At 39.7% G+C, this 25,907-nt stretch overlaps 1 protein-coding gene across 6 annotated transcripts in view; it reads left to right on the forward strand.

Moving 5' to 3' along the window:
* pigl (phosphatidylinositol glycan anchor biosynthesis, class L) overlaps positions 1-25,907 on the forward strand; it is a 182,635-nt gene that overhangs the window by 136,446 nt on the left and 20,282 nt on the right. For 2 of the 6 annotated variants that reach the window (XM_073053061.1, XM_073053065.1), the window contains one exon: positions 3,986-7,811. The exons of 1 other annotated variant lie outside the window; for it this stretch is intronic. In XM_073053061.1, the coding sequence (XP_072909162.1) occupies positions 3,986-4,090 (105 nt within the window). In that variant the 3' untranslated portion in view covers positions 4,091-7,811. Of the gene's footprint in view, positions 1-2,796; positions 2,860-3,985; positions 7,812-19,800; positions 20,269-25,907 lie in introns of those variants that run through there. 3 more of the 6 variants (XM_073053063.1, XM_073053068.1, XM_073053062.1) reach the window with 3 other exon arrangements.

Here is a 25,907-nt window from a genome sequence, read left to right on the forward strand (position 1 = left end):
GGTGATCAACCTTTTTTCTCTCAGCTGCTAGCATGGGGTTTTTCCTTCTGATGGTTAATCTTCAAAGCTATCTCTATTTTACATTTAAAGCTTCTGCTTCTATATTCATTCCTTACCAGTTCAAATGCTGCATGTCAGTGTTATTGGCTATAGGTCATCTGACTGACCTCTAACACTTCCCAATGGATGTAATCCAAGGGCTGAACAACTTCATGTCTCAGGTGACTTCATTTGTTCTGTTCGATTCTGGTTCAAACCCATCAAACCAGATCACTCAGACACTGGGCCAAGAAAATGAGATTACTTCTGCAAACCTGCAAATGTACACAATACACAGTTTATCTGAGAATGATCTCAGGTTTAGCAGGTCGATAGCAAAAACTACTTGTTTCCACTTTCACGAGGAAATGTGCAGATGCTGGAAATTCAAGCAACACACATAAAATGCTGGTGGAACATTATCCCAGAGCAAGAATCAGTTCTCAAACAGTTCACAAGATGAAGGTTACAGAGTAGCTTCACAAAATGGCAGCCTTCATTCCTTCAACCACATGGTAAGAACAAAGACAATTGGTTTGTCTGCTTCCACTGTCCTTGACCCATTTGAGTTCAGTGGTTTCCTCCATATTTAACTCCTCCATGGCCAATAACAGAATGCAATTGAAAAAGCAATAAGGATAGAAAAGATAAAATATGAAAGTAAGCTAGCGAATAATATAAAAGAGGACACCAAAAGTTTTTTCAGATATATAAGAGTAAAGAGTAAAAGGGAGGTAAGAGTGATATTGGACTGCAAGAAAATGATGCTGGAGAGGGAATTATGGGGGGGGGGGGGGGAACACAACAAAATGGCAAAACAACTCAATAAGTATTTTGTGGCCGACTCCACCAGCAGTATGTCAGAAATTCAAGAGTGTCAGGGGACCAATATTCTTATGGGCAGGTTTACTAGAGCTGTTGGAAGTGGGTTAAACTAATATGGCAGGGATGGGAGCCAGTATGATAGAGCTGAGGATGAGCCTGCAGGTTTATAAGTAGATGATGGGTGTAACATGAATGTAAGGAAGGACAAGCTAATGATTGGGTACAAATGCAGATAGAGCAAAGAGTTAAATTATACCACTGAGGCAAAATTAAAAAGGGCAAAGAATGCAGGACTGATGGTGCTGTATTTAAATGCACATAGCATTCAGAAGAATGTGGATGAACTCATGGTGCAATTAGAGATTGGTTGGTATGACATTATGGGCATCACTGAGTCGTGGCTGAAAGAAGGCCATAGTTGGAAACTTAACATCAAAGGATGTACTTTGTATCGAAAGGACAGGCAGGAAGGCATAGACAGTGGTGGGACTCTGCTGCTAAGAGATGGAATTACATCTTTAGAAAGAGGCTACAAAGGATCGGAGAATGTCAGATCTTTGTGGGTGGAGTTAAGAAACTCCAAAGGTAAAAAACCATGATGGGAATCATATATAAGCCTCCAAATAGTGGCCAAGATGTGGGGTTGAGATTGCAAAGGCAGCAGGAAAAGGCATGTAATAAGGGTAATGACACAATTGTAATAGGGACTTCAATATGCAAGCTGATTGGGAAAACCAGGTTGGTGCCAGATTGCAAGAGAGGGGATTTGTTGAATGCCTACGAGATGGCTTTTTAGAGCCGTTTATGCTTGAGCCTACCAGGGGAAAGGCCATCTTAGATTGGGTGTTGTGTAACAAACCAGATTTTATTTGTCAGATTAATGTAAAGGAATCTTTAGGAGGCAGTGATCATAATATAATTGAATTCATACTGCAATTTGAGAGGGAGAAGCACAAGTCACGCGTATCAGTATCACAATGGAATAAAGGGAATTACAGAGGCATGAGAGAGGAACTTGCCTGGATAGATTGGAGAAGGATACTGACTGGGATGATAGCAGAGCAGAGGTGACCAAAGTTTCTGGGAATAGCTCAAAAGGCGCAGGATAGATGTATCCCACAGAAGAAATAGTTTTCAAATGGCAGGGGTAAGCAACCATGGCTAACAAGGGAATTAAGAACTTCCGGCATAAAAGCCAAAGAAAGGGTGTATAAGGTAGCAAAAGTGAGTGGGAATTTGGATGACTGGGCAGCTTTTAAAATCCAACAAAAGGCAACTAAAAAGCTATAAGAAGGAAAAAGATGAAATATGAGAGCAAAGTAGCCAATAATGTAAAGCAGAATACTAAACGTTTTTTCAATTATATAAAGAGTAAAAGGGAGGTGTGAGTTGATAATGGGCCACTGGAAAATGATGCTGGCAAGGTAGTAATGGGGGACAAAGAAATGGCAGATGAACTTAATAGGTACTTTGCATCAGTATTCACTGTGGAAGACACTAACAGTGTGCCAGAGGTCCGTGAGTGTCAGGGAGCAGGAGTGAGTGCCATTGCTATCACAAAGGAAAAGGTGCTAGGCAAACTCAAAGGTCTTAAGGTAAATAAGTCACCTGGACCAAGTGGACTACATCCCAGAGTCCTGAGAGAGGTTGCTGAAGAGATAACATGTGCATTGGTCATGATCTTTCAAGAATCACTTGATTCTGGCATGCTGCCAGCAGATTGGAAGATTGTAAATGTCACTCCACTCTTTAAGAAGGGAGGCAGACAAAAGAAAGGAAATTGTAGGCCACTTAGCCTAACTTAACTTTAAAAATGTTGGAGTCCATTATTAAGGATGAGGTTTTGGGGTACCTGGAGACTAATAAGTTAAAGTCATCATGGTTTCTGATAAGGGAAATCTTGCCTGACAAATCTGTTCGAATTCTTTGCAGAAGTAACAAGCTGCACGGTCAAAGGAGAGGCAGTGGATATCATTTACTTGGATTTTCAGAAGGTATTTGATAAGGTGCCACATGTGAGACTGCTTAAGAAGATTGGTTGACTAGCAGGAGGTAAAGAATGGAAATACTTTCTGTTTAGCTGCCAGTGACTAGTGGTGCTCCGCAAAGGTCAATGTTGGGACTACTTTTTTTACGTTATACGTCAGTTTTATGGATGATGAAATTGTTGGTTTTGTGTTAATTTTGTGGATGATATGAAGGTAGGTGGAAGCAGGGAGTCTGCAGAAGGATTTGGACAGATTAGGAGAATGGGCAAAGAAGTGGCAGATGGAATACAGCATAGGGAAGTATGGTCATGCACTTTGGTAGAAGGAATAAAGATGTAGACTATTTTCTAAATAGGGAGAAAGTTAAGAAATCTGATCTTCAAAGGAATCTGGGAATCCTCAGGCAGGTTTCCCTAAAGATTAACTTGCAGGTTGAGCTTGTGGTAAGGAAGGGAAAGCAAGAAAGGGGATGAAGTGGGACGAGAAAGGGAGAGGAATCCTCCTGTTCCTTCTCTTCCCATCAGCACAAGTTGTTAGAAATCACCCTTCTCTGCTTCCTTCAACTCTTCTCAGCTCCAGCCTGCAACAGAATGAACTGCAGCACGTCTGGATCCTGTTTGCTATGGGTGCCTGCAGTTCTCTCACCTGCTGGTCAGCCCAGAGCTGTCCCTGCCCTGGACCTGCGAGATGGGACAGCACAAGAAGCAGTCTTATTCTGAGGCTAACTTGTGTCTGTGGCGTGGGTGACAGGTTACCTTACAGAAAACTTTGCTATGTATCTTGCAGTTTTTTTTCCAGTGGTCTATGCTTTTTATCATTTCAAACCAGATGACAGGGTCTGCATGTGCTTGACTGATGCAAGGGTTTGGTTTTCCTGGGTTTTCAGGAAAGTTTACTCTTTACTGTGCTGTCCTGCCCAGGGAGCGTAAAATGGGTCAGCATAAAGGGAGCTTAACTCTGTATCTGCCAGAAATATTGCCTTGCCCCAGTTTATCTGAGAAGTTGGTGGTGAGCATGTGCGCTTGGTGAGGAGTGTTTTGAATTGTAGCATGTTAAAGCTGATGCAAAGTGATACCTTCTCTGTGGTTTCCTGTTACAGAAATAATTACTGCTTTTTCTTTTACCTTTTGCAGGCAGCGATGTATTGTCATCAAAGTCAGCTGTTGTGGTTCCGTCGCTTCTACCTGCAGTTTTCTCGTTACATGGTTATAAACACTTTCCATTTACTTTCACATTGATGACAATGGTGTGGTGGTCCATTCATTCGTCAAATTGTTCAAGGTCAGTTTTCCAAGGAAAAGGCCATTTCCTGACAATCTGATTACACAACTGGATAAAATACTATTAGCCCTATGTGCTGCCATTATATTTCTACAAAATTTCAACTGAAATCATGACAACAAAGAATTGGTCATCCACATTATGCAGTTGTGTCCTCCATTCTATTTTATTTATTGATCCAGTTGCTTTTTATTGGGCTAAAATATGAAGAGGGCTGTACAGAAGCTAAATAGGATCTCAGGTTTTGCAGGTGGCTGTTGTGGTTATAATTTCCAATTCCCATCTATCCCAACCAAATTCCCATTTTCTTATCAAGAACCTATCAGCCTCTGCCTTAAAAATAGCCAAAAATTCATCTTGCACCACCTTTTGAAGAAGAGTTGTAAAGGCTCACAAGTCTTGGAGAGGAAAATCTTGTTTCATCTCTGTCTTAACTGGGTGACCCCTTTAATGGTTTGGATGAGAATGTTGTTGGCCTGGTCAGTAAATTTACAGATGACACCAATATTTTTGGTGCAGTGAGCAGAAAAGAAGATTACAACAGGATCTAGATCAACTGAAAGAATAAACCATGGAGCGGCAGCTGGAATTTAACTTGGACAAATGCAAAGTGTTGTGTTTTGAGAAATTAAACCAGGGTAGGACTTAGACAGTAAATGGCAGGGCTCGGAGAGTGCTGTAGAACGCAGAGACCTTCATGTACATGTACATACAGGTGGCCCCCTCTTTCCCAACATTCGCTTTATGTCACTTTGCTTTTACGAAAGACCTACATTAGTACCTGTTTTCGCCGACCCACAGAGGAAAAAAAAAGACAACTGCTTTAAACGTGTGTTTACCTCGAGAAAGACTACCATGACCATGAAGCCTTGTGCGGGCAGGTGTGTGCGCATGTGTGTACGTGCATGTGTGCCGATTTTTTCCTACAAATCGGTTTTGGCTGGCTGTCTTCCCTATTGTAGTAGGTGAAACTACACTGTTCATACAATATTTCTACTTTATATTGGCTGTGTATTTATCATATCATTCCTGCTTTTACTGTATGTTTGTGTTATTTTAGGTTTTATGTGTTATTTGGTAATGATTTGGTAGGTTATTTTTTGGGTCTGGGAATGCTCAAAAAATTTTCCCGTATAAATAAATGGTAATTGCTTCTTCGCTTTACACCATTTCGGCTTACAAACAGTTTCATAGGAACGCTCTACTTTCGGATAGCAGGGGAAACCTGTACTTCAATAAAAGTGAAACATAGGTAGACAAGGTTGTGAAGAAAGCATTTGTCACACTGGCCTTCATCAGTCAGGACACTGAGAACAAGCGTTGGAATGAAATGTTACAATTGCACATAATTTTGATGAGATCACACTTATTTGCAGGTCTGGTTACCTATGGGAAGGATATCATTAATTAAGAAAGGTTTCAGGAATGTTTCACAAGGACATTAATATGGTGAGAGGGGTTGAGTTATGAGAGACTTTTTCGCCTGGAATATAGAAGGCTCAGAAGTGACGTTATATACATTTATAACATCATAAGGGACTGAGGTAAGGTGAATGGTCATAGTCTATTTCCCAAGAGAGTGGGGTCAAAAACTTGACACACAGATTTAAGGTGAGAGGGGAAAGATTTACAAGGGATCTGAGGGGTAGGTTTTTCATACAGCAGGTGGTAGGTATATGGAACAAACTGCTAGAGGTAGTAGTTGTGGGTGCAAACATAAAGTTTAAAAGACATTTAGACAGGTATATAGATAGGAAAACTTTAGAGGGATGTGGGCAAATGGGACCAGCTTAGGTAGGCAACTTGATTGGCTGGGATTTGTTGGGTTGTAAGGCCTGATTTCCTGCTGTCTGTCCCTCCTAATTTTGAACACCTCAATTAGATCTGCTTTCCCTTAAATGGCCCAGCACATCATACCAGTTATATTGTTGATTTGATCACATTAATTGTTTTCAATAACAGTTTGCAACAGTTAGGATTTACGAGCACAAACAAAGTGAAGATTTGTTCTGTGGTGCCTACCTTGTAGCGCTGGAACCATGAGATCCTAATCAGTTTCATTGCACAAGTTCTGCAGCTAAATGAAAATTCATTATGTTGAGCACAGACATAAAAGCCTGTACCTGTGTTGTACTGTATATATCCATTGACCTAGAATCATGATAATGTGATGAGAAGAAGGTCTGATCTATGAAGTATCCCTCTCTCGTCAATTTCTTGTCCCTTAAGGTTGGAGACACTCCTTTGGTTGATAGAACTTGTAAGAAACAATGAATTGTCAGTCCCCCTATATAATGAATTGTTGGTAACCCTTTTAACCAGCTAAATTCATAAACTGAATCTTACAATCATAACTAAATTATTAGAACTGAATTAAAGCTTTGACAAACACAGGATTAGAAAAGCCAACAGGATACCCTGTTCCTTGCATTAGTCACTGACATCTTTATCCTCTTACAGTTTGTAGATTTAACATTGATAGTATTACTTTTTCAACCTTTAATTGGAGCTAAATCAAAATTCAAAAGAATTCCTCAATGAAAGATTGCTTTCTGCACAGTGGAAAGTATGCTTAGTGGCCACTTTATTAGGTATTAGGTACCCGTGTACACCTTGCTAATTCCAATTTAACCAGCCAATCAAGTGGCAGCAACTCAATGCATAAAAGCATGCAGACATGGTCAAGAAGTTCAATTGTTGTTCAGACCAAATCAGCAGAATTGGGAAGAAATGTCATCTAATTGACTTTGAGTGTGGAATGATTGTTGCTGTCAGGCAGGGTGGTTTGAATATCTTAGAAATTGCTGATCTCCTGAAATTTTCATGCACAAGTCTCAAGAGTTCACAAGAATGGTGTGGAAAACAAAAAAAAACTTACAGTGATTGGCTGTTCTGTGGGTGAAAACACCTTTTCAATGAGAGGTCAGAGAAGAATGGCCAGATTTGTTCAAACTGACAGGAAGGTGACTGTAACTCATATAACCACACGTTACATTGGCGTGCAGAAGAGCACAACATGTGGAACCTCAAAGTGAATGGGCTACAGTACCAGAAGATCACAAACATACACTCAGAGGCCACTTTATTAGTACAGGAGGTACCTAATAAAGTGGCCACGGAGTGTATACTGACTCATTGTATCACAGCCTGGTATGGAAACCCTAATACCCTTCTATGGAAGAGCCAACGAAAAGCAGATACAACCCAGTCTGTTACAGAAAAACCCATCCCACCATTGACCACATCTATAATCCATCATCGACCCCCCACGAGCAGCTCTCTTCTTGCTGTTGCCATCAGGAAGGAGGTACAGGAGTCTCAGGTTCCACATCACCAGGACCAAGAACAATTATTACCCTCAACCATTAGGCTCCTGAACCAGCATGGATAACTTCACCCACCACAACTCTGAAATGACTTCACAACTTATGGACTCACTTTCAAGGATTCAACAACTCATGTTCACAATATTATTTATTATTATTATTTACTTTTTTGTATTTGCAGAGTTTGTCTTTTGCAGATTGGTTGTCAGTTTGTAGTGCTTCACTGATTCTATTATATTTCTTTGTTCTACTGTGAATTCCTGCTAGAAAATGAATCTCAGGGTAGTATATGGTACATAGGGTTCATACAAGTACTTTGATAATAAATTTACTTTGAGGTTTGAACTTTGAATTAACCAGTAATTATTACTGAATTTCTTGAGTTTCTGATCTACCTCTATACCTACTGCTCCAGTGTTATTTGTTCATCTGGATGATTCTTCTGCACCAACTCTGCTGTACCATGTGTACCTCCTGTCATGGCACTCACTACTGCCATAGCTATTAAACACATACATAAATACATTCCCAGGGTGCTAGACTTACTTGGGTTATATTCCTACCTGGAGGTTACATTTATCCTTGATATGCTTAGATTTTTATCCCTGGATATACTCTGGAATGTTATTTGGGTGCAGGATGTAGTCATGAAGTACTTTCCAAAGCTGGGGGTATATTTGAGAACTAGTACAAACATTATATTCCAAGGATTTATATATGGGAATTCATGTTTGACAAATATTAAGTTCTTTGAGAACCAAGGTAGGTGAGGGTAGGATAGTGGATGTTGGCTATATGGACTTTACACAAGACCTTTGATAAGATCCTTCATGACAATCTTGTCTGGAAGGTTTGATCACATGGGATTCATGGGAGATAGTGCATTAGATTCATAATTAGCTCAGTGATAGGATGCCAAGGGTTGTTTCTATATCTATATATCTAACCTATATCTAACACTATGCCACAGTGGTCAATACTGGGCCTTTGTGGTCTGTAATTTATATAAAAGATTTGGATGTGCATGTACAATGCAGATAGTGTAGAAGGTTATGAAAAATTACAGGCATCCGTCTCAGCTAGGGTAAGCAAATAGCTTTTAATCCAGATGAGGTGTTGTATTTCAGGCAATCAAATCAGGGTAGGATTTAGACTGTGAATGATAGGACCCTGGGCAGTGTTATGGAACAAGGGGACAAAGGATTGCAAGTTCATAGTTTGTTGAATGTGTTACAGGTAGATAAGGTGGAGAAGAAGGTGTTTGGCACACCAACCTTCATCAGTCTGGGCATTAAGTATAGGTGTTTGGAAGTTATGTTGCAGTTATATAAGACATTGGTGAGGCTACACTTGGAGTATTCTGCACAGTTTTGATTACACTATTATTAAACTAGAAAGTGTACAGACAAGATTTAGCAGGATGTTGCCTGGACTTGGGATCCTGAATCACAAGGGGAAGTGGTATTAATCCCTGTATCGTAGGAGATTAAGGTGTGATCTGATAGAGGTATATAAGGTCATGTGTGGTATTGACAGGGTAAAACTAGATAATCTTTTTCACAGGGAGGGGTTATAAAACAATGAGAGCATCAGAGATGAAAGTTTTAAAAAAGACATTAGGGGCAACTTCTTCACACAAGGGTGGTGCGTATTTGGAATGAGCTACCAGAAATAGTGGGTGAGGTTGGCACATTAGCAACATTTTAAAAACCATTTAGATAAGTGCATGGCCAAGAAAGGTTTAGAGGGCTAATGTGTGATTTACAACACAGTTGGCATGGACTATGACTATGTGATTAAGGGGTACATTTTCAGGGTTATGAGGTTTATACCCAAAGTATATTCTTATGGTGTTTTGTATATTCTTGCATTGCGCTGTTATTTTAGACATGGGTATGTTATTGTTGTGGACATAGAAAATATGTTTCCAGGATGTATTCCTTGGATGAGGTTCCTGTTCATGAGCTTAGTGGGTATTCTGGGTGCATTCCTGGGGTGCAGTATATCATCCAGGTTTGTATGCTTAGATCTGGGATATATTCCCCAGATTTGGAGTATATTCTTTAGGTGCATTCTCAGAGTAGTATTTCTTAGTTGTATTCCCCTAGAGTGTAGGATATATTCCTGTACATTATTCACTGGATAGTTGGATTGCAACTAATCGCTGAACAGGAGTACGAAAAGAGAGGTACCTTTTCAATCAGGTCCGCACTCAAGATTAAAAAGGCAGAACTCTGCAACAGTTTTTTGGGAGTTGGAAGGACCAATTGCTGAGCAGGATTCATTAGAAAGGGCAAACAAAAAAACGCAAGTGCAAATGGAGAGGTCGTTGTGAGTGAACCAGTGTTTAGTGCTTTGGCTCATTAGGCTTGGGCGAGATAATTATCTGGTAAGTTTCCCTTTTGCTTCTTAATTCTTAATTCGTTGTCTGTTAGGACATAGTGGTATAGTGAAAATGGTTTTGGAGCAGTGTTTTGTTCTGTGTGTGAGATGTGGGAATTCTAGATCTCCACTCTCCTGAATAACCACATCTGCACTAGGTGCACCGGGCTAGAGCTCCTCAAAGAACATAACGAGGAACTGGAGCTGCAGCTTGATGACCTTCGGCTCATCTGGAGAATGAGGAGGTGATAGATAGGAACTGCAAGGAGGTAGTTACCCATAGGTTGCAGGAGGCAGGTAACTGGGTGACTATCAGGAGAGGAAGGGAAATAGGCAACCAGAGCAGAGTACACTGTGGCCATTCCCCTCAATAAGTATACCACTTTGGATACTGTTGAGCAGGACGACTTACCGGGGAGAGTTGCAGTGACCTGGTCTCGGGCACTGAGTCTGGTGCTGTGGCTCAGAAGAGAAGAGAGGTGAAGAGAATTGCAGTAGTGATAAGGAGATTCCGTAGTAAAAGGAATAGAGAAAAAATTCTGCAGGCATGATCAAGACACCCGGATGATATGTTGCCTCCCAGGTGCCAGGGTCAGGGATGACTCAGATATGGTCCGTGGTATTCTTAGGGGAAGGTGAGCAGCCAGAAGTCTTGGTACATATTGGCACCAATGACATAGGTAGGAAAGGTGATGAGGTCCTGAAGAGAGATTTTAGGGAGCTCAGCAGAAAGCTAAAAATCAGGACCTTCAGGGTAGTAATCTCTGCATTGTGCCACATGCCAGCGAGCATGTGCCTTGCGAGTTGGTTCACAAGGATGATTCCAGGAATGAAAGGGTTATCATATGAGAAAAGTTTGATAGCTTTGGGTCTGTACTCGCTGGAATTCAGAAGGATGAGAAGGGATCTCATTGAAACATTTTGATTGTTGAAAGACCTAGACAGAGTAGTTGTGGAAAGGATGTTTCCCATGGTGTGAGAGTCTAGGACGAGAGGGCACAGCCTCAAGATGGAGGGGCGCCCTTTCAAAACAGATGCGGAGAAATTTCTTTAGCCAAAGGGTGGTGAATTTGTGGAATTGTTGCCACATGCAGCTGTGGACACCGGATTATTGGGTGTATTTAAGGCAGAGATTGATAAGTTCTTGATTGGACATGGCATCAAAGGTTACAGGGAGAAGGCCAGGAACTGGGGTTGAGGAGATTTTTAAAAAAAGGATCAGCCATGATTAAGAGCACCAAATTTCTTGGTGTTCACCTGGTGGAGAATCTCGCCTGGTCCCTCAACACCAGCTCCATAGACAAGAAAGCCCAACAGTACCTCTACTTTCTGCGAAGTCTGAGAAAAGTCCATCTCCCACCCCCCATCCTCACCACATTCTACAGAGGATGTATTGAGAGCATCCTGAGCGGCTGCATCACTGCCTCGTTCGGGAATTGCACCGTCTCGGATTGCAAGACCCTGCAGCGGATAGTGAGGTCAGCTGAGAAGATCATCAGGGTCTCTCTTCCTGCTATTACACCACACGCTGCACCCGCAAAGCTAACAGCATTGTGAAGGACCGCACGCACCCCTCACACAAACTTCTTCCTCCTACTATCTGGCAAAAGGTACTAAAGCATTCGGGCTCTCACAACCAGACTGTGCAACAATTTCTTCCCCCAAGCCAGACTCCTCAGAGTCTAGACTGACATCTACATCATTTATTATTATATTGTAATTTGTCCTCTACTGTGCCTATTGTCTTGTTTATTAATTATTGTACTGCCCTGCACTGTTTTGTGCACTTTATACAGTCCTGTGCAGGTCTGTAGTATAGTGCAGTTTTTATGTTGTTTTACATAGTCTAGTGTAGCCTTGTGCTGTCTCACATAGTCTAGTGTAGTTTTGTGTTGTTTCATGTAGCACCAGGGTCCTGAAGGTACGTTGTTTCGTTTTTACTGTGTACTGTACCAGCAGTTTATGGTTGAAATGACAATAAAAGCAACTTGAACTTGAATGGAGGAGAAGACTCGATGCTCCTATGCCTTATGGTCCTATGGGTAAGCAAAGGATGATTTGGCAGATGAATGCATGGCTGAGGAACTGGTGCAGGGGGTAGAGGTTGAAATTCATGGATCATTGGGATCTCTTCCGGGGAACCCAAGGGGGTCAATATCCTGGCGGTCAGGTTAGCGAGAACTGTTTGGCAGGGTTTAAACTAATTTGGCAGTGGGATGGGAACTGGAGTAATAGTGCTAAAGATGAGGTAGTTGGTTTACGGAGGCAGTTGTATTGAGACTGCTAGCATGAAGAGGCTAACGATAGGGCAAGATTGCAATCAACAGGATGAGTTGCAATGTAAAAGAGGACAAAATCAAAAAGGGTGAAAACAGGACTGAAGGTGTTACATTTGAATGTGCACAGTATACAAAATAAGGTAGATGAACTTGTAGCACAGTTACAAATTGGCATGTATGACGTTGCGGGTATCACTGAATCGTGGCTGAAAGAAGATCATAGCTTGGAGTTTAATGCCCAAGGTTACAAATTACATTGAAAGGACATGCAGGTAAGCAGAGGGGGTGGCGTGGCTCTGTTGGTAAAAAAAAAATCAGATCATTAGAAAGAGGTAACATAGGGGCAGAAGATGTTGAATCGTGGGTAGAGCTAAGGAACTGCAAGGATAAAAAGACCCTGATGGGAGTTGTATACTAACCCCCAAACAGTAGTGAAAACTCCACCTTGGCCCATCGCAAGCCCGTGCTGAGAAAGGAGGAGGGTTGACAGTCAGGCTAGCAACTCAACCTTGCAAGACCAGCAAACACTATATAAAAGGAAAGCAAAATCACTGGATTATGTTGGATGGCAAAAGGAGAATGCCGAAGCTGCTGCCTGTGACCATTCCAATTGCAAAAAGCTTGCCACCCAATGCACCAATTAAAGCGCAGCAGGAACTAAGTCTAAGTCTAAACAGTAGTAAAGATGTGGTCTACAAATTACAATGGGATGAACAAAATGTATGCCAAAAGGGCAATGTTACAATAGTCATGGGGTATTTCAATATGCAGGCAGATAGAGAAAATCAAGTTGGTGCTGGATCCCAAGGGGGGTAATTTCTAGAATGCTTATGAGGTGGCTTTTGAGATCAGCTTGTGTTTGAGCCGTCTAGGGGATTAGCTATTCTGGATTGAGTATTGTGCAATGAGCTGGAATTGATTAGAGAGCTTAAGGTAAAGGACCACATGGGAGAACTGATCATAATATGAGAGAATTCACCCTGCAAATACAAAGACAAACTGTCCATATAACCATATAACAATAACAGCACGGAAACAGGCCATCTCGGCCCTTCTAGTCCATGCCGACACTTATACTCACCCAGTCCCACTGGCCCGCACTCAGCCCATAACCCTCCATTCCTTTCCTATCCATATACTTATCCAATTTTACTTTAAATGACAATACCGAACCTGCCTCTACCACTTCTACTGGAAGCTCATTCCACACAGCTACCACTCCCTGAGTAAAGAAATTCCCCCTCGTGTTACCCTTAAACTTTTGCCCCCTAACTCTCAAATCATGTCCTCTTGTTTGAATCTCCCCTACTCTCAATGGAAAAAGCCTATCCACATCAACTCAATCTATCCCCCTCATTATTTTAAATACCTCTATCAAGTCCCCCCTCAACATTCTACGCTCCAAAGAATAAAGACCTAACTTGTTCAGCCTTTCCCTGTAACTTAGGTGCTGAAACCCAGGTAACATTCTAGTAAATCTTCTCTGTACTCTCTCTATTTTGTTGATATCTTTCCTATAATTCGGTGACCAGAACTGTACACAATACTCCAAATTTGGCCTTACCAATCCTTGTACAATTTTAACATTACATCCCAACTCCTATACTCAGTGCTTTGATTTATAAAGGCCAGCATACCAAAAGCTTTCTTCACCACTCTATCCACATGAGATTCCACCTTCAGGGAACTATGCACCATTATTCGTAGATCACACTGCATTCTTCAATGCCCTACCATTTACCATGTATGTCCTATTTGGATTATTCCTACCAAAATGTAGCACCTCACACTTATCAGCATTAAATTCCATCTGCCATCGTTCAGCCCACTCTTCTAACTGACCTAAATCTCTCTGCAAGCTTTGAAAACCTACTTCATTATCCACAACGCCTCCTACCTTAGTATCATCTGCATACTTACTAATCCAATTTACCACCCCATTATCCAGATCATTAATGTATATGACAAACAACATTGGACTCAATACAGATGCCTGAGGTACACCACAAGTCACCGGCCTCCAACCTGACAAACAGTTATCCACCACTACTCTCTGGCTCCTCCCATCCAGCCACTGTTGAATCCATTTTACTACTTCAATATTAATACCTAACGATTGAACCTTCCTAACTAACCTTCCGTGCGGAACCTTGTCAAAGGCCTAACTGAAGTCCATATAGACAACATCCACTGCTTTACCCTCGTCAACTTCCCTCGTAACCTCTTCAAAAAATTCAATAAGATTTGTCAAACATGACCTTCCACGCACAAATCCATGCTGACTATTCCTAATCAGACCCTTTCTATCCAGATAATTATATATACCATCTCTAAGAATACTTTCCATTAACTTACCCACCACTGACGTCAAACTGACAGGCCTATAATTGCTAGGTTTACTCTTAGAACCCTTTTTAAACAATGGAATCACATGAGCAATATGCCAATCCTCCGGCACCATCCCCGTTTCTAATGACATTTGAAATATTTCTGTCAGAGCCCCGGCTATTTCTACACCTACTACTTTCAAGGTCCTAGGGAATATCCTGTCAGGACCCGGAGATTTATCCACTTTTATATTCCTTAAAAGCGCCAGTACTTCCTCCTCTTTAATTGTCATAGTTTCCATAACGTCCCTACTTGTTTCCCTTACCTTACACAATTCAATATCCTTCTCCTTAGTGAATACTGAAGAAAATAAATTGTTCAAAATCTCCATCTCTTTCGGCTCCACACATAGCTGTCCACTCTGATTCTCTAAGGGGCCAATTTTATCCCTCACTATCCTTTTGCTATTAATATAACTGTAGAAACCCTTTGGATTTATTTTCATCTTACTTGCCAAAGCAACCTCGTATCTTCTTTTAGCTTTTCTAATTTCTTAAGTTTCTTTTTACATTCTTTTTGTCCAAAATTGATTGGAAAGGAACACTAACACTGTATTCCATCTGTGACTTCTTTGCCCATTCTCCTAATCAGTCTGTCTTTCTGTAGCCTCTCTTCTTCCTCAACACTGCCTGCCCCTCCATCTATCTTTGTATGATCCGCAAACTTGGCCACAAACCCATCAATTCCATCATCCAGATCATTGACACAGAACTTGAAAAGAAGCTGGCCCAACACCTTGTGGAACACCACTAGTCACCTGCAGCCAACCAGAAATGGATCCCTTTATTACCACTCTTTTCCTCCTGCCAATCAACCAATGCCCTATGCATGCTAGTACCTTTCCTGTAATACCATGGGCTCTGATCTTGTTCTTTTTTTTTTGCAATATATTTATTCAGAAGAAAAAACAAGATTTACAGAGTGCAACACATAGATACATCTCAACATAAATTGTGTACATTCATATATTGTAATAAAATTGATCAAAATGTTATAGCATATCACATAAAGGTATACCACTCTGTAATCAAAAATTTAAAGATAGGTCATACATCATAAAAGAAATTTTTTATATAAAAAAAAGTCAACCCCCTACCAACTACCAAAGTAAAAAGCTGATGGATGATAATGGATAATTAGAAAAAACATATTTGCTTAAGAAGAGAAGATAGAAATATACTTAAAAGTCTGTGCACTGTTAAACTTTCTAAATTGGAAAAGTAATTTAGGAAAGGTCCCCAGATATCATAAAAAGATTGTTTCGAATTTAAGACTGAGCAGCGGATCTTCTCCAAATTTAAATAAGACATAATATCACGTAGCCATTGAAGATGTGTAGGAGGGGTAGACTCCTTCCATTTAAGCAAGATTGCTCTCCTTGCTAAAAGAGAGGTAAAAACTAAAACCTGTTGGTTATGAGTATTTAAAGTTATATCTTCATTTGCAATAATACCAAACAAGGCAGTAAGGAGATTTGGGTCAAATTGGACCCCAAAAAGTTGTGAGAAGGTATGGAATACTTCCCACCAAAACTTTTCAGTTTTAGGGCAGAACCAAAACATATGAATTAAAGAGGCATCAGTAGAGTTGCATTTATTACAAAGTGGAGAAACATTCGGGTAGAAACTGGACAGCTTCCATTTGGAAATGTAAGCTCTATGAACCACTTTAAATTGTAGAAGAGAATGACGAGCACAGAAAGATGATTTATTAACCCGTTTAAGAATTTTATTCCATCTTTCATCAGAAATCTGACAATTTAGGACATCCTCCCAAGCTATTTTTATTTTATCTAAAAAGTCTTGTCTAGAATCAATCAACAAGTTATAGATACCGGTAATAGAACCATTAACAAAAGGTTTTAAATTTAAAAGATCGTCCAGTAAATTTTTATCAGCACCTATAGGAAACGTAGTTAATTGGAAACATAAGAAATCTCTAATTTGAAGGTATCTGTAAAAATGTGTTTTTGGCAGTGCAAATTTAGTTGACAACTGGTCAAATGAAGCAAGAGATCCTGAGATAAACAGGTCCCAAAAACACTTAATACCTAGTTCATCCCAATCCTTAAAGACTTTGTCAGTCATGGAAGGGATAAAAAAAATGATTAAGGAGAATGGGAGATGATAATGAAAAATTCGCTAAACCAAAAAATTTTCTAAATTGAGACCAGATCCTTAAAGTTTGCTTAACAATTATGTTATCTGTTGTTTTATTTGCTGAAAGAGTATGATCCAAGAAGAGAAACAATAGAGGAATTTTTTACAGAATTAACTTCTAAGGAGACCCATGGTGGGCAATCTTTACGATAAATGTAATAGGACCAAAACGTAATATTCCTTATATTGGATGCCCAATAGTAAAACCTAAAATTGGGTAGGGCTAATCCACCCATCTCTTTATTTCTTTGTAGGTAAACTTTACTTAAAAGAGCTTGTTTATTATTCCAAATATAAGATGTTAAAATTGAATCTAAAGAATCAAAGTAGGTCTTAGGAATCAAAATAGGCAATGCCTGAAAAAGATATAAAAATTTAGGAAGAATCTTCATTTTAATCGAATTAATTCGGCCAATTAGGGATACAGAAAGAGGAGACCATTTAGAAAGCATCTTTTTCACATAATTCAATAAAGGGTTTAAGTTTTCTTTAAATAAATTCTTGAAGTTGTTAGTAATTGTTACACCTAGATATGTAAATTGACTTGTAACAACTTGGAATGGAAATTTGGCATTTGATGACATTAGGTCATTTAAAGGAAATAGCTCACTTTTATGTAAGTTCAGCTTATATCCTGAAAAAAAACTAAACTGGGAAATTAAAGAAAGAACCGAAGGTAAAGAAGTTTCAGTGTTAGAGATAAAAAGTAAAATATCATCAGCGTATAATGAAATTTTATGAGTCATACCTTCCCTTAGTATACCAGAAATGTCCTTAGATTCTCGAAATGCTATTGCTAAGGGTTCTATAGCTAAAGCAAAAAAGTAAAGGACTAAGAGGGCAACCTTGTCTAGTTCCCCGCTGTAATTTAAAGGGCTTAGAAATTTGAGAGTTAGTAATAACCTGAGCGGTAGGAGACAAGTAAATTAATTTAACCCAACGAATAAAATTAGGCCCAAAATTAAACTTTTCTAAGGTCTTAAAAAGATAATTCCACTCAATCCTATCAAAGGCTTTTTCTGCATCTAAGGATAATATACACTTTGATTTTTTTTGGATGGTGAATATATCACATTCAATAACCGACGTATATTAAAATGTGAGTAACGATTTTTAATAAATCCTGCCTGGTCATGTGATATAATAGATGGTAAAATATTTTCAGGTCTTTGAGCTAAGATTTTGGATAAACATCAACATTTAATAAAGAAATCGGTCTGTACAGTTGAGAGCTGTGATATGTTGGAGCAACCCATCATATGACGCTCAATGGAAAAACATTGAGGAGCGGGTACTTCCCATCCCCATACAAGCAATTTTGGCTGATAACAACCTGCAAAGGTACATAAATACTATTGATAACCCATGGGTGAAATTGACTCTTAAAATATGGAAAACTACTATAAAAAAATATAATCTAGTGGGAGATATTGCTATTCTTAAATGGTGTGCATATGACTCGGATTTTATACCAAATAAACTGGATGCTAGATTTAAGGACTGGACAGCTAAAGGAATAACAGTTCTTTGCAACATAATGAAAGAAGGAACACTGTTCAGTTTTGAAATGCTTAAAGAGAAACACTTATTAGAAAAACAAGATTTTTATTGGTATTTACAGATGCGACAATATATTAATAAGATGTTTAAAAATGTAACCAGGGCAAGTACATGCTTGATAGAGCTCTTTAGAAAAGCATATAATTCAGATAATGGTAGTAGAATCATTTCAAGCATGTATAAGGAAGGGGTTGTCAAATCTTAAAACACATTTGACTTCATACATTAAAACAAAATGGGAGAAGGAAGGAGGGATAATTATATCTGAGGAAGAATGGACAACCATATGGAGATATCAATGGAAGTGTACCAATTCACAGAAATGGAGGGAGTTTGGATGGAAAAACTTGATAAGATATTTTATTACACCCTCTCAGAAAACCCATTATGATAGTAACCTCCCTGTTTGCTGGAGAAATTGTGGAAATCAAAATGCAAATCATTATCATATTTTTTGGGACTGCCCTGTTATCAAAAACTATTGGAGGTGGATACACAATGCCCCACAAGGCATCTTTAAATGTGAAATACCCTTGGAGAGTAAGACCATATATTTGGATATATACCTCAAGAATGGTTGAAAAGAGATAAATATTTAATGAATATACTGTTGGTGGCTGGTAAAAAGACTCTTACTAGGAAATGGTTATCACAGGAGAGCCCAACTTTAAATACATGGATGGAAATTACAATGGACATTTACAAAATGGAGAAGATAACAGCATCTGTTAATCATAAGCTGGAACAATTTGATTCATACTGGGAAAAATGGTTTAACTACATAATGCCTCATAGGCCTGATTTTATTCTCACAAATCAATGAATCTGTTGTAAAAAAAAAGATCACTCCCTACTTGTACATAGTTCTTTCCTTTTGCTTGTTTTTTCTTTCCACTCTTTTCTATAAGTGTATACCCCAGATAAAATACTTTGTGGAGATTTTGTGATATATATGATTATATGATATATATGTACAATGTCCGAAATACATCTTATGGAAATGTTTGTTTGATGAACTTCAATAAAAAAATAAATTACAAAAAAAAAGAAATCGGTCTGTATGAAGAACATTCAGCTGGATTTTTATTTTTTTTTAAGAATAAGAGAAATAAAAGCTTCATAAAAAGATTGAGGGAGTTTACCTGATTTAAAGAACTCTGATAAAACAGGATAAATAAGGTGTAAATAATGTAGTGAAAGTTTTATAAAACTCCCCAGGAAAGCCATCAGGTCCTGGGGTCTTACCAGAATATAAAGCACGTATAGCCTCAGCCACTTCTTCATTGGAAATAGGCTGATCTAACTGTATTAGGCTATCAGCAGACAATGTAGGAATGTTGATATTACTGAAAAAAGCATTCATATAGGTATCATCTGAAGAGTCAGACTGATACAACTTAAGGTAAAAGTCTTTAAATATGTTGTTAATTTCAGAATGGTTGGATATCTTAGTACCATTATCTTTAAAAATTTCTGTGATTTGATGATTAACTGTAAAAGATTTTAAGCAATTGGCTAATAAACTACCTGTTCTATCCCCATGAATGTAAAATTGAGTTTTATCTCTCAACAGCTGTCGTCCAGTTGGGTAAATCAGCAGAAGATTATACTTGGTTTGGATTTCAATACACTTATTATATATACTTGGATCTGGAGATAGGGCATACTTTCGAAAAAGATCTTTTAATATTGCTGCTAGGTCAGACCTTTCTTTGTCAGCTTTTTTCTTTATATAGGTAGAGTAAGAGATAATTTCTCCACCAATATATGCTTTAAAAGTATCCCAGACTATAGTACCAGCAGTATCTCCTTTAAAATTTTCTTTAAAGAAAAAAGTAATAAGGTTTTCCAAAAACTTTAGAAAATTTTTATCAGATAACAATGATAAGTTAAAACGCCAACTTCTATTTGATACAGAATAAACAGGTAATCTTAAAGCCAGAAGCACAGGTGCATGATCAGACAAAGCAATCTCCTTATAATCACAGGATCGTACCAGTGGAAACAAGTTTCTATCTATAAAAAAGTAGTCAATCCGAGAGTACATATGATGAACCTGAGAGAAATATGAATATTCCTTTTCTTGGGGGTGTAAAAAACGCCACATGTCGAGAATCCCACATTGAAATAGAAATGATTTAAAAAGTAGGACTGATTTATTAGTGACAGGGGTTTTACTTGAAGAGCGGTCTAATAAAGGGTCAAGCCAAAAATTAAAATCTCCACCCATCACTAAGGAATACCAATTCAAATCAGGCAGAAAAGAGAAAAGACGTTCAAAGAACAAGGAATCATCTGTATTTGGAGTGTATACATTCGCAAATACCATTAGTTTATTCTCAAGACGACCCGAAACAATAACAAAGCCGCCATTTGTATCAGAAATTACATTATGTTGAATAAAGGATACATTCTGATCAAACAGGATAGAGCCGCCTCTCGATCTAGATTGAGAGGGTGAGTGAAAATGTATACCCTTCCATCCTTTGAAAGAACATGAAATATCATCTTTACGAATATAGCTTTCTTGAAGAAAGATTATATGAGTTTTAAGTTTCCGGATATTAGAGAAAATCTTATTTTGCTTAACAGGGTTATTTAGACCTTTCACATTAAAACTGAGTATATAAATAAAAGAATCCATCAAGAATCCTTTAGTAATGTATAAAAGGTAATCACAGACATGTAGATAGCGAAAAAATAAAACAGTAAAAACATCCAATCAGCTTTCTGGAAGAACCCGTTTCTCCCCTCCTTCTCCCCAAAGAGAGAAATCAGCCAAGGGAGGCTGAAGACTAATTCTAACATTCCCAACCCAAAACTCCAGTTGCTCCAGAAAATATATATGTATAGCTGTGCTGAATAAATGATTATAAATATATATATACAAAAACAAAATATCAAAGTAAATAAGTTCGCTATTTATGAAAAAAAACATGGGAAAATAAAAGTATTGGTCTCGGTAAAAAGGAAAGACAATAAAATCAAATATTAGTAGAAGCCAATAAGGAAAACAACATATACTTGGGGGGGGGGGTGCAAAAAAAAGAAGTAAAGAAACAAATAGAAAATAATTAGAAAGGGAAGCAGTTTAGATAGCTTCCTACATGACTAATTTACGGCATTCAAGGGAGAAAAAAAACCAAAATGACAAAATGGTAAAATAATGAAAAAAACGAAAACCAGCAATAAGAAATATAGAATATTGTATACTATTGAAAAACAGTAAAAGACCAAAAGGTGTATAAATAATCAAAAGATAGGAAAAATCTGAGTGAATTTAAAGTAAAGCAAAACACCCTATAGTTTCATTCCTCAGTAATACTACATATACACCCTACATAACCAGTCTCATGTGCAGGATCTTTTCAAAGCCCTTCTGAAAATACAAGTACACAACATCCACTGATTCTCCTTTATCATTCCTGCTTGCTGTTTCCTCAAATTATTCTAACAGATTTGTTAAGCAAGATTTTCTCTTAAGAATACCATGCTGACTTTGGCCTTCTTTATTATGTGCCTCCAAGTACCCCAATACCACGTCCTTAGCAATTGACTCCAACATCTTCCCAACTATGGAGGTCAGGATAACTCACCTATAATTTCTTTGCTTCTGCCTCCCTCCCTTCTTGAAGAGTGGAATGATATTTGCATTTTCTTTGGAACCATGCCAGAATCTAGTGATTCTTGAAAGATCATTACTAATGCCTCCACAATCTTTCAGAACCCTGTAGTGTAGACCATCTGGTCCAGGTGACTTATCTATCTTCTAGAACTTTAAGCTTCCCAAGAAACTTCTCCCTAGTAATAGCAATTGCACTTACTCCTCCCCCTGACACTCTCAAACCTCTGGCATACTGCTAGTGTCTTCCACAGTGAAGACGGATGTAAAATGATTATTGATTTCATGCTCCATTTCTTTGTCCCCCATTTCTACCTCTCTGGTGTCATTCTCCAGCAGTCCAATATCCACTCTTGTCTCTTTTACACTTTATATAATGTATCTAAAAACTTTTGGTATCATTTGATATTATTGGTTAGCTTACCTTCATATTTTATCTTTTCCCTCCTTATGGCATTTTTAGCTGCCTTCTGTTGGTTTTTAAAAGCTTCCCTATCCTCTAACTTCCCTCTAATTTTTGCTCTATTTTATGCCCTCTCTTTTGTTTTTGACTTCCCTTGTCAGCCATAGTTGCATCATACTGCCTTTAGAAAAAGTCTTCATTGGGATGTATATTTCCTGCACTTTCTAAATTTCTACCAGAAACTCCTGCCATTGCTGTTCTGCACTGTTCCCTGGAAGAGGAAGACCGTCCCATTTCAATCATCTTTGGCCAGCACCCCTTTCATGCCTCTATAATTCCCTTTTATTCCACTGTAATACTGATATGAGTGACTTTAACTTCTCCCTCTTACACTGCAGGGTGAAGTCTATCATATTTAAAAGGAATAGGATGGGAGGTAGAAAAGGGGGGTTGCAGTGGCATTGCTGGTCAGGGATAGTATCACGGCTACAGAAAGGGAGGACGCTGCAGAAGGAGTGTCTACGGAGTCAGTCTGGATGGAAGTCAGAAATAGGAAGGGATCAATCACTGTGCTGGGAGTAGTCTATAGGCCCCCAAATAGCCCTCGGGACACCGAGGAGCAGATATGCAGGCAGATTTTGGAATGGTGCAGGAAATACAGGGTAGTAGTTATGGGTGATTTCAACTTCCCTCATACTGACTGGCACCTCCTGAGTGCAAGGGGGATAGATGGAGCTGAATTTGTCAGGTGTGTTTAAGAAGGATTCCTGACACAGTATGTGGACCGGCCAACGAGAGGAGAGGCTATACTGGATCTAGTTCTGGGTAATGAACCTGGTCAGGTGACAGACCTCTTGGTGGGGGAGCATTTTGGTGAGAGTGACCACAACTCCCTTAGCTTCAGCATAGCTATGGAAAGGGATAAAATCAGATGAAATGGTAAAGTGCTTAACTGGGCAAGGGCTAACTGAAGGGATGAGGTAGGAACTAGCAAGAATAAATTGGAGACAGATGTTCAAAGGGGAAAGCACAGAAGTAATGTGGGAGAAGTTTAGGGACCGCTTGAGCTGGGTTCAGGATAGGTTTGTCCCACTGAGGCAAGGAAAAAATGGTAGGAAAAGGGAACCATGGCTGACAAAACATGTGAGGCAACTCGTCAAGAGGAAAAAGGAAGCATATGTTAGATATAAGAAGCAGGAAGTAGGAGGGGCTTATGAGAACTATAGGGCAGCCAGGAAGGAGCTAAAGATAGGAGAGCTTGAAGGGGGCATAAGAAGGCCTTGGCATGTAGGATTAAGGAGAACCCCAAGGCATTCTATGCGTATGTGAAGAATAGGAGGATGATGAGAATGAAGGCGGGACCGCTAAAGGATAAAGAGGGCAACATGTGCCTGGAAGCGGAGGAGGTTGGGGAGGTCCTAAATGAATACTTTGCTTCAGTATTCACAAGTGAAAAGGATCTTGATCAGGATTAGGTTGAAGTAGAGCAGGCCTGTGTGCTGGACAATGTGGAGATTAAGGAAGAAGAAGTGCTAGATCTTCTTAAAAACATTAAGATTGATAAATCCCCAGGGCCAGATATGATACATCCCAGGTTGTTAGGGGAATTGAGAGAAGAGATCGCAGGAGCATTAGCTATGATCTTTGAATCTTCTTTGGCTGCAGGGGAAGTGCTGGAGGACTGGAGAATGGCAAATGTAGTTCCCTTGTTTAAAAAAGGAATAGGGAGAAATCTGGGAACTATAGACCGGTGAGTCTTACATCGGTGGTATGCAAACTACTGGAAAGGATTCTTAAGGATAGGATCTATGAGCATTTGGAGAAGTACAGTCTACTCATTGGTAGCCAACATGGCTTTGTGAAGGGAAGATCATGCCTCACGAGCCCGACTGAGTTTTTTGAAGAGGTAACAAAAGAAATTGATAAGGGTAGGGCAGTTGATGTGGTCTACATGGATTCCTGTCACAGTATGTTGACAGACCAACTAGGGGTATGCCATACTAGATCTAGTATTAAGTAACGAACTGGGTCAGGTCACAGATCTGTCAGTGGGTGAGCATCTGGGGGGGGGGGGGGGGGCAGTGATCACCGCTCCCTGACCTTTAGCATTATTATGGAAAAGGATAGAATCAGAGAGGATAGGAAAATTTTTAATTGAGGAAGGGCAAATTTTGAGGCTATAAGGCTAGAACTTGCAGATGTGAATTGGGATGATGTTTTTGCAGGGAAATGTACTATGTCCATGTGGTTGATGTTTAAGGATTTCTTGCAGGATGTTAGGGATAAATTTGTCCCGGTGAGGAAGATAAAGAATGGTAGGGTGAAAGAACCATGGGTGACAAGTGAGAGGAGGTGTGAGGTGGTAAACTTCTCCTCTCCATTTGACAAGGTTCCACATGGCAGGCTTATTCAGAAAGTCAGAAGGCATGGGATCCAGGGAAGTTTGGCCAGGTGGATTCAGAATTAGCTTGCCTGCAGAAGGCAGAGAGTCGTGGTGGAGGGGGTACATTCAGATTGGAGGTGTGTGACTAGTGGTGTCCCACAAGGATCTGTTCTGGGACCTCTACTTTTTGTGATTTTTATTAACGACCTGGATGTGGGGGTAGAAGGGTGGGTTGGCAAGTTTGCAGACGACACAAAGGTTGGTGGTGCTGTAGATAGTGTAGAGGATTGTCAAAGATTGCAGAGAGACATTGATAGGATGCAGAAGTGGACTGAGAAGTGGCAGATGGAGTTCAACCCGGAGAAGTGTGAGGTGGTACACTTTGGAAGGACAAACTCCAAGGCAGAGTACAAAGTAAATGGCAGGATACTTGGTAGTGTGGAGGAGCAGAGGGATCTGGGGGTACATGTCCACAGATCCCTGAAAGTTGCCTCACAGGTAGATAGGGTAGTTAAGAAAGCTTATGGGGTGTTAGCTTTCATAAGTCGAGGGATAGAGTTTAAGAGATGCGATGTAATGATGCAGCTCTATAAAACTCTATTTAGGCCACACTTGGAGTACTGTGTCCAGGTTTGGTCGCCTCACTATAGGAAGGATGTGGAAGCATTGGAAAGGGTACAGAGGAGATTTACCAGAATGCTGCCTGGTTTAGAGAGTATGGATTATGATCAGAGATTAAGGGAGCTAGGGCTTTACTCTTTGGAGAGGAGGATGAGAAGAGACATGATAGAGGTGTACAAGATATTAAGAGGAATAGACAGAGTGGACAGCCAGCACCTCTTCCCCAGGGCACCACTGCTCAGTACAAGAGGTCATGGCTTTAAGGTAAGGGGAGGGAAGTTCAAGGGGGATATTAGAGGAAGGTTTTTCACTCAGAGAGTGGTTGGTGTGTGAAATACACTGCCTGAGTCAGTGGTGGAGGCAGATACACTAGTGAAGTTTAAGAGACTACTAGACAGGTATATGGAGGAATTTAAGGTGGAGGGTTATATGGGAGGCAGGGTTTGAGGGTTGGCACAAGATTGTCCCTGATGACCACACCTGCAAAAGGTGCATCCAGCTGCAGCTCCTATAAGACCGAGTTAGGGAATTGGAGCAGGATCTGGATGAACTACGGATCATTTGGGAGGCAGAGGCAGAGATAGATAAGAGTTATCGGGAGGTAGTCACACCAAAAAGACAGGAGGTAGACAAATGGGTGACAGTCAAGAG

This window comes from Hemitrygon akajei, chromosome 8 (genome assembly GCF_048418815.1).
Source record: "Hemitrygon akajei chromosome 8, sHemAka1.3, whole genome shotgun sequence".
NCBI lineage: Eukaryota > Metazoa > Chordata > Chondrichthyes > Myliobatiformes > Dasyatidae > Hemitrygon > Hemitrygon akajei.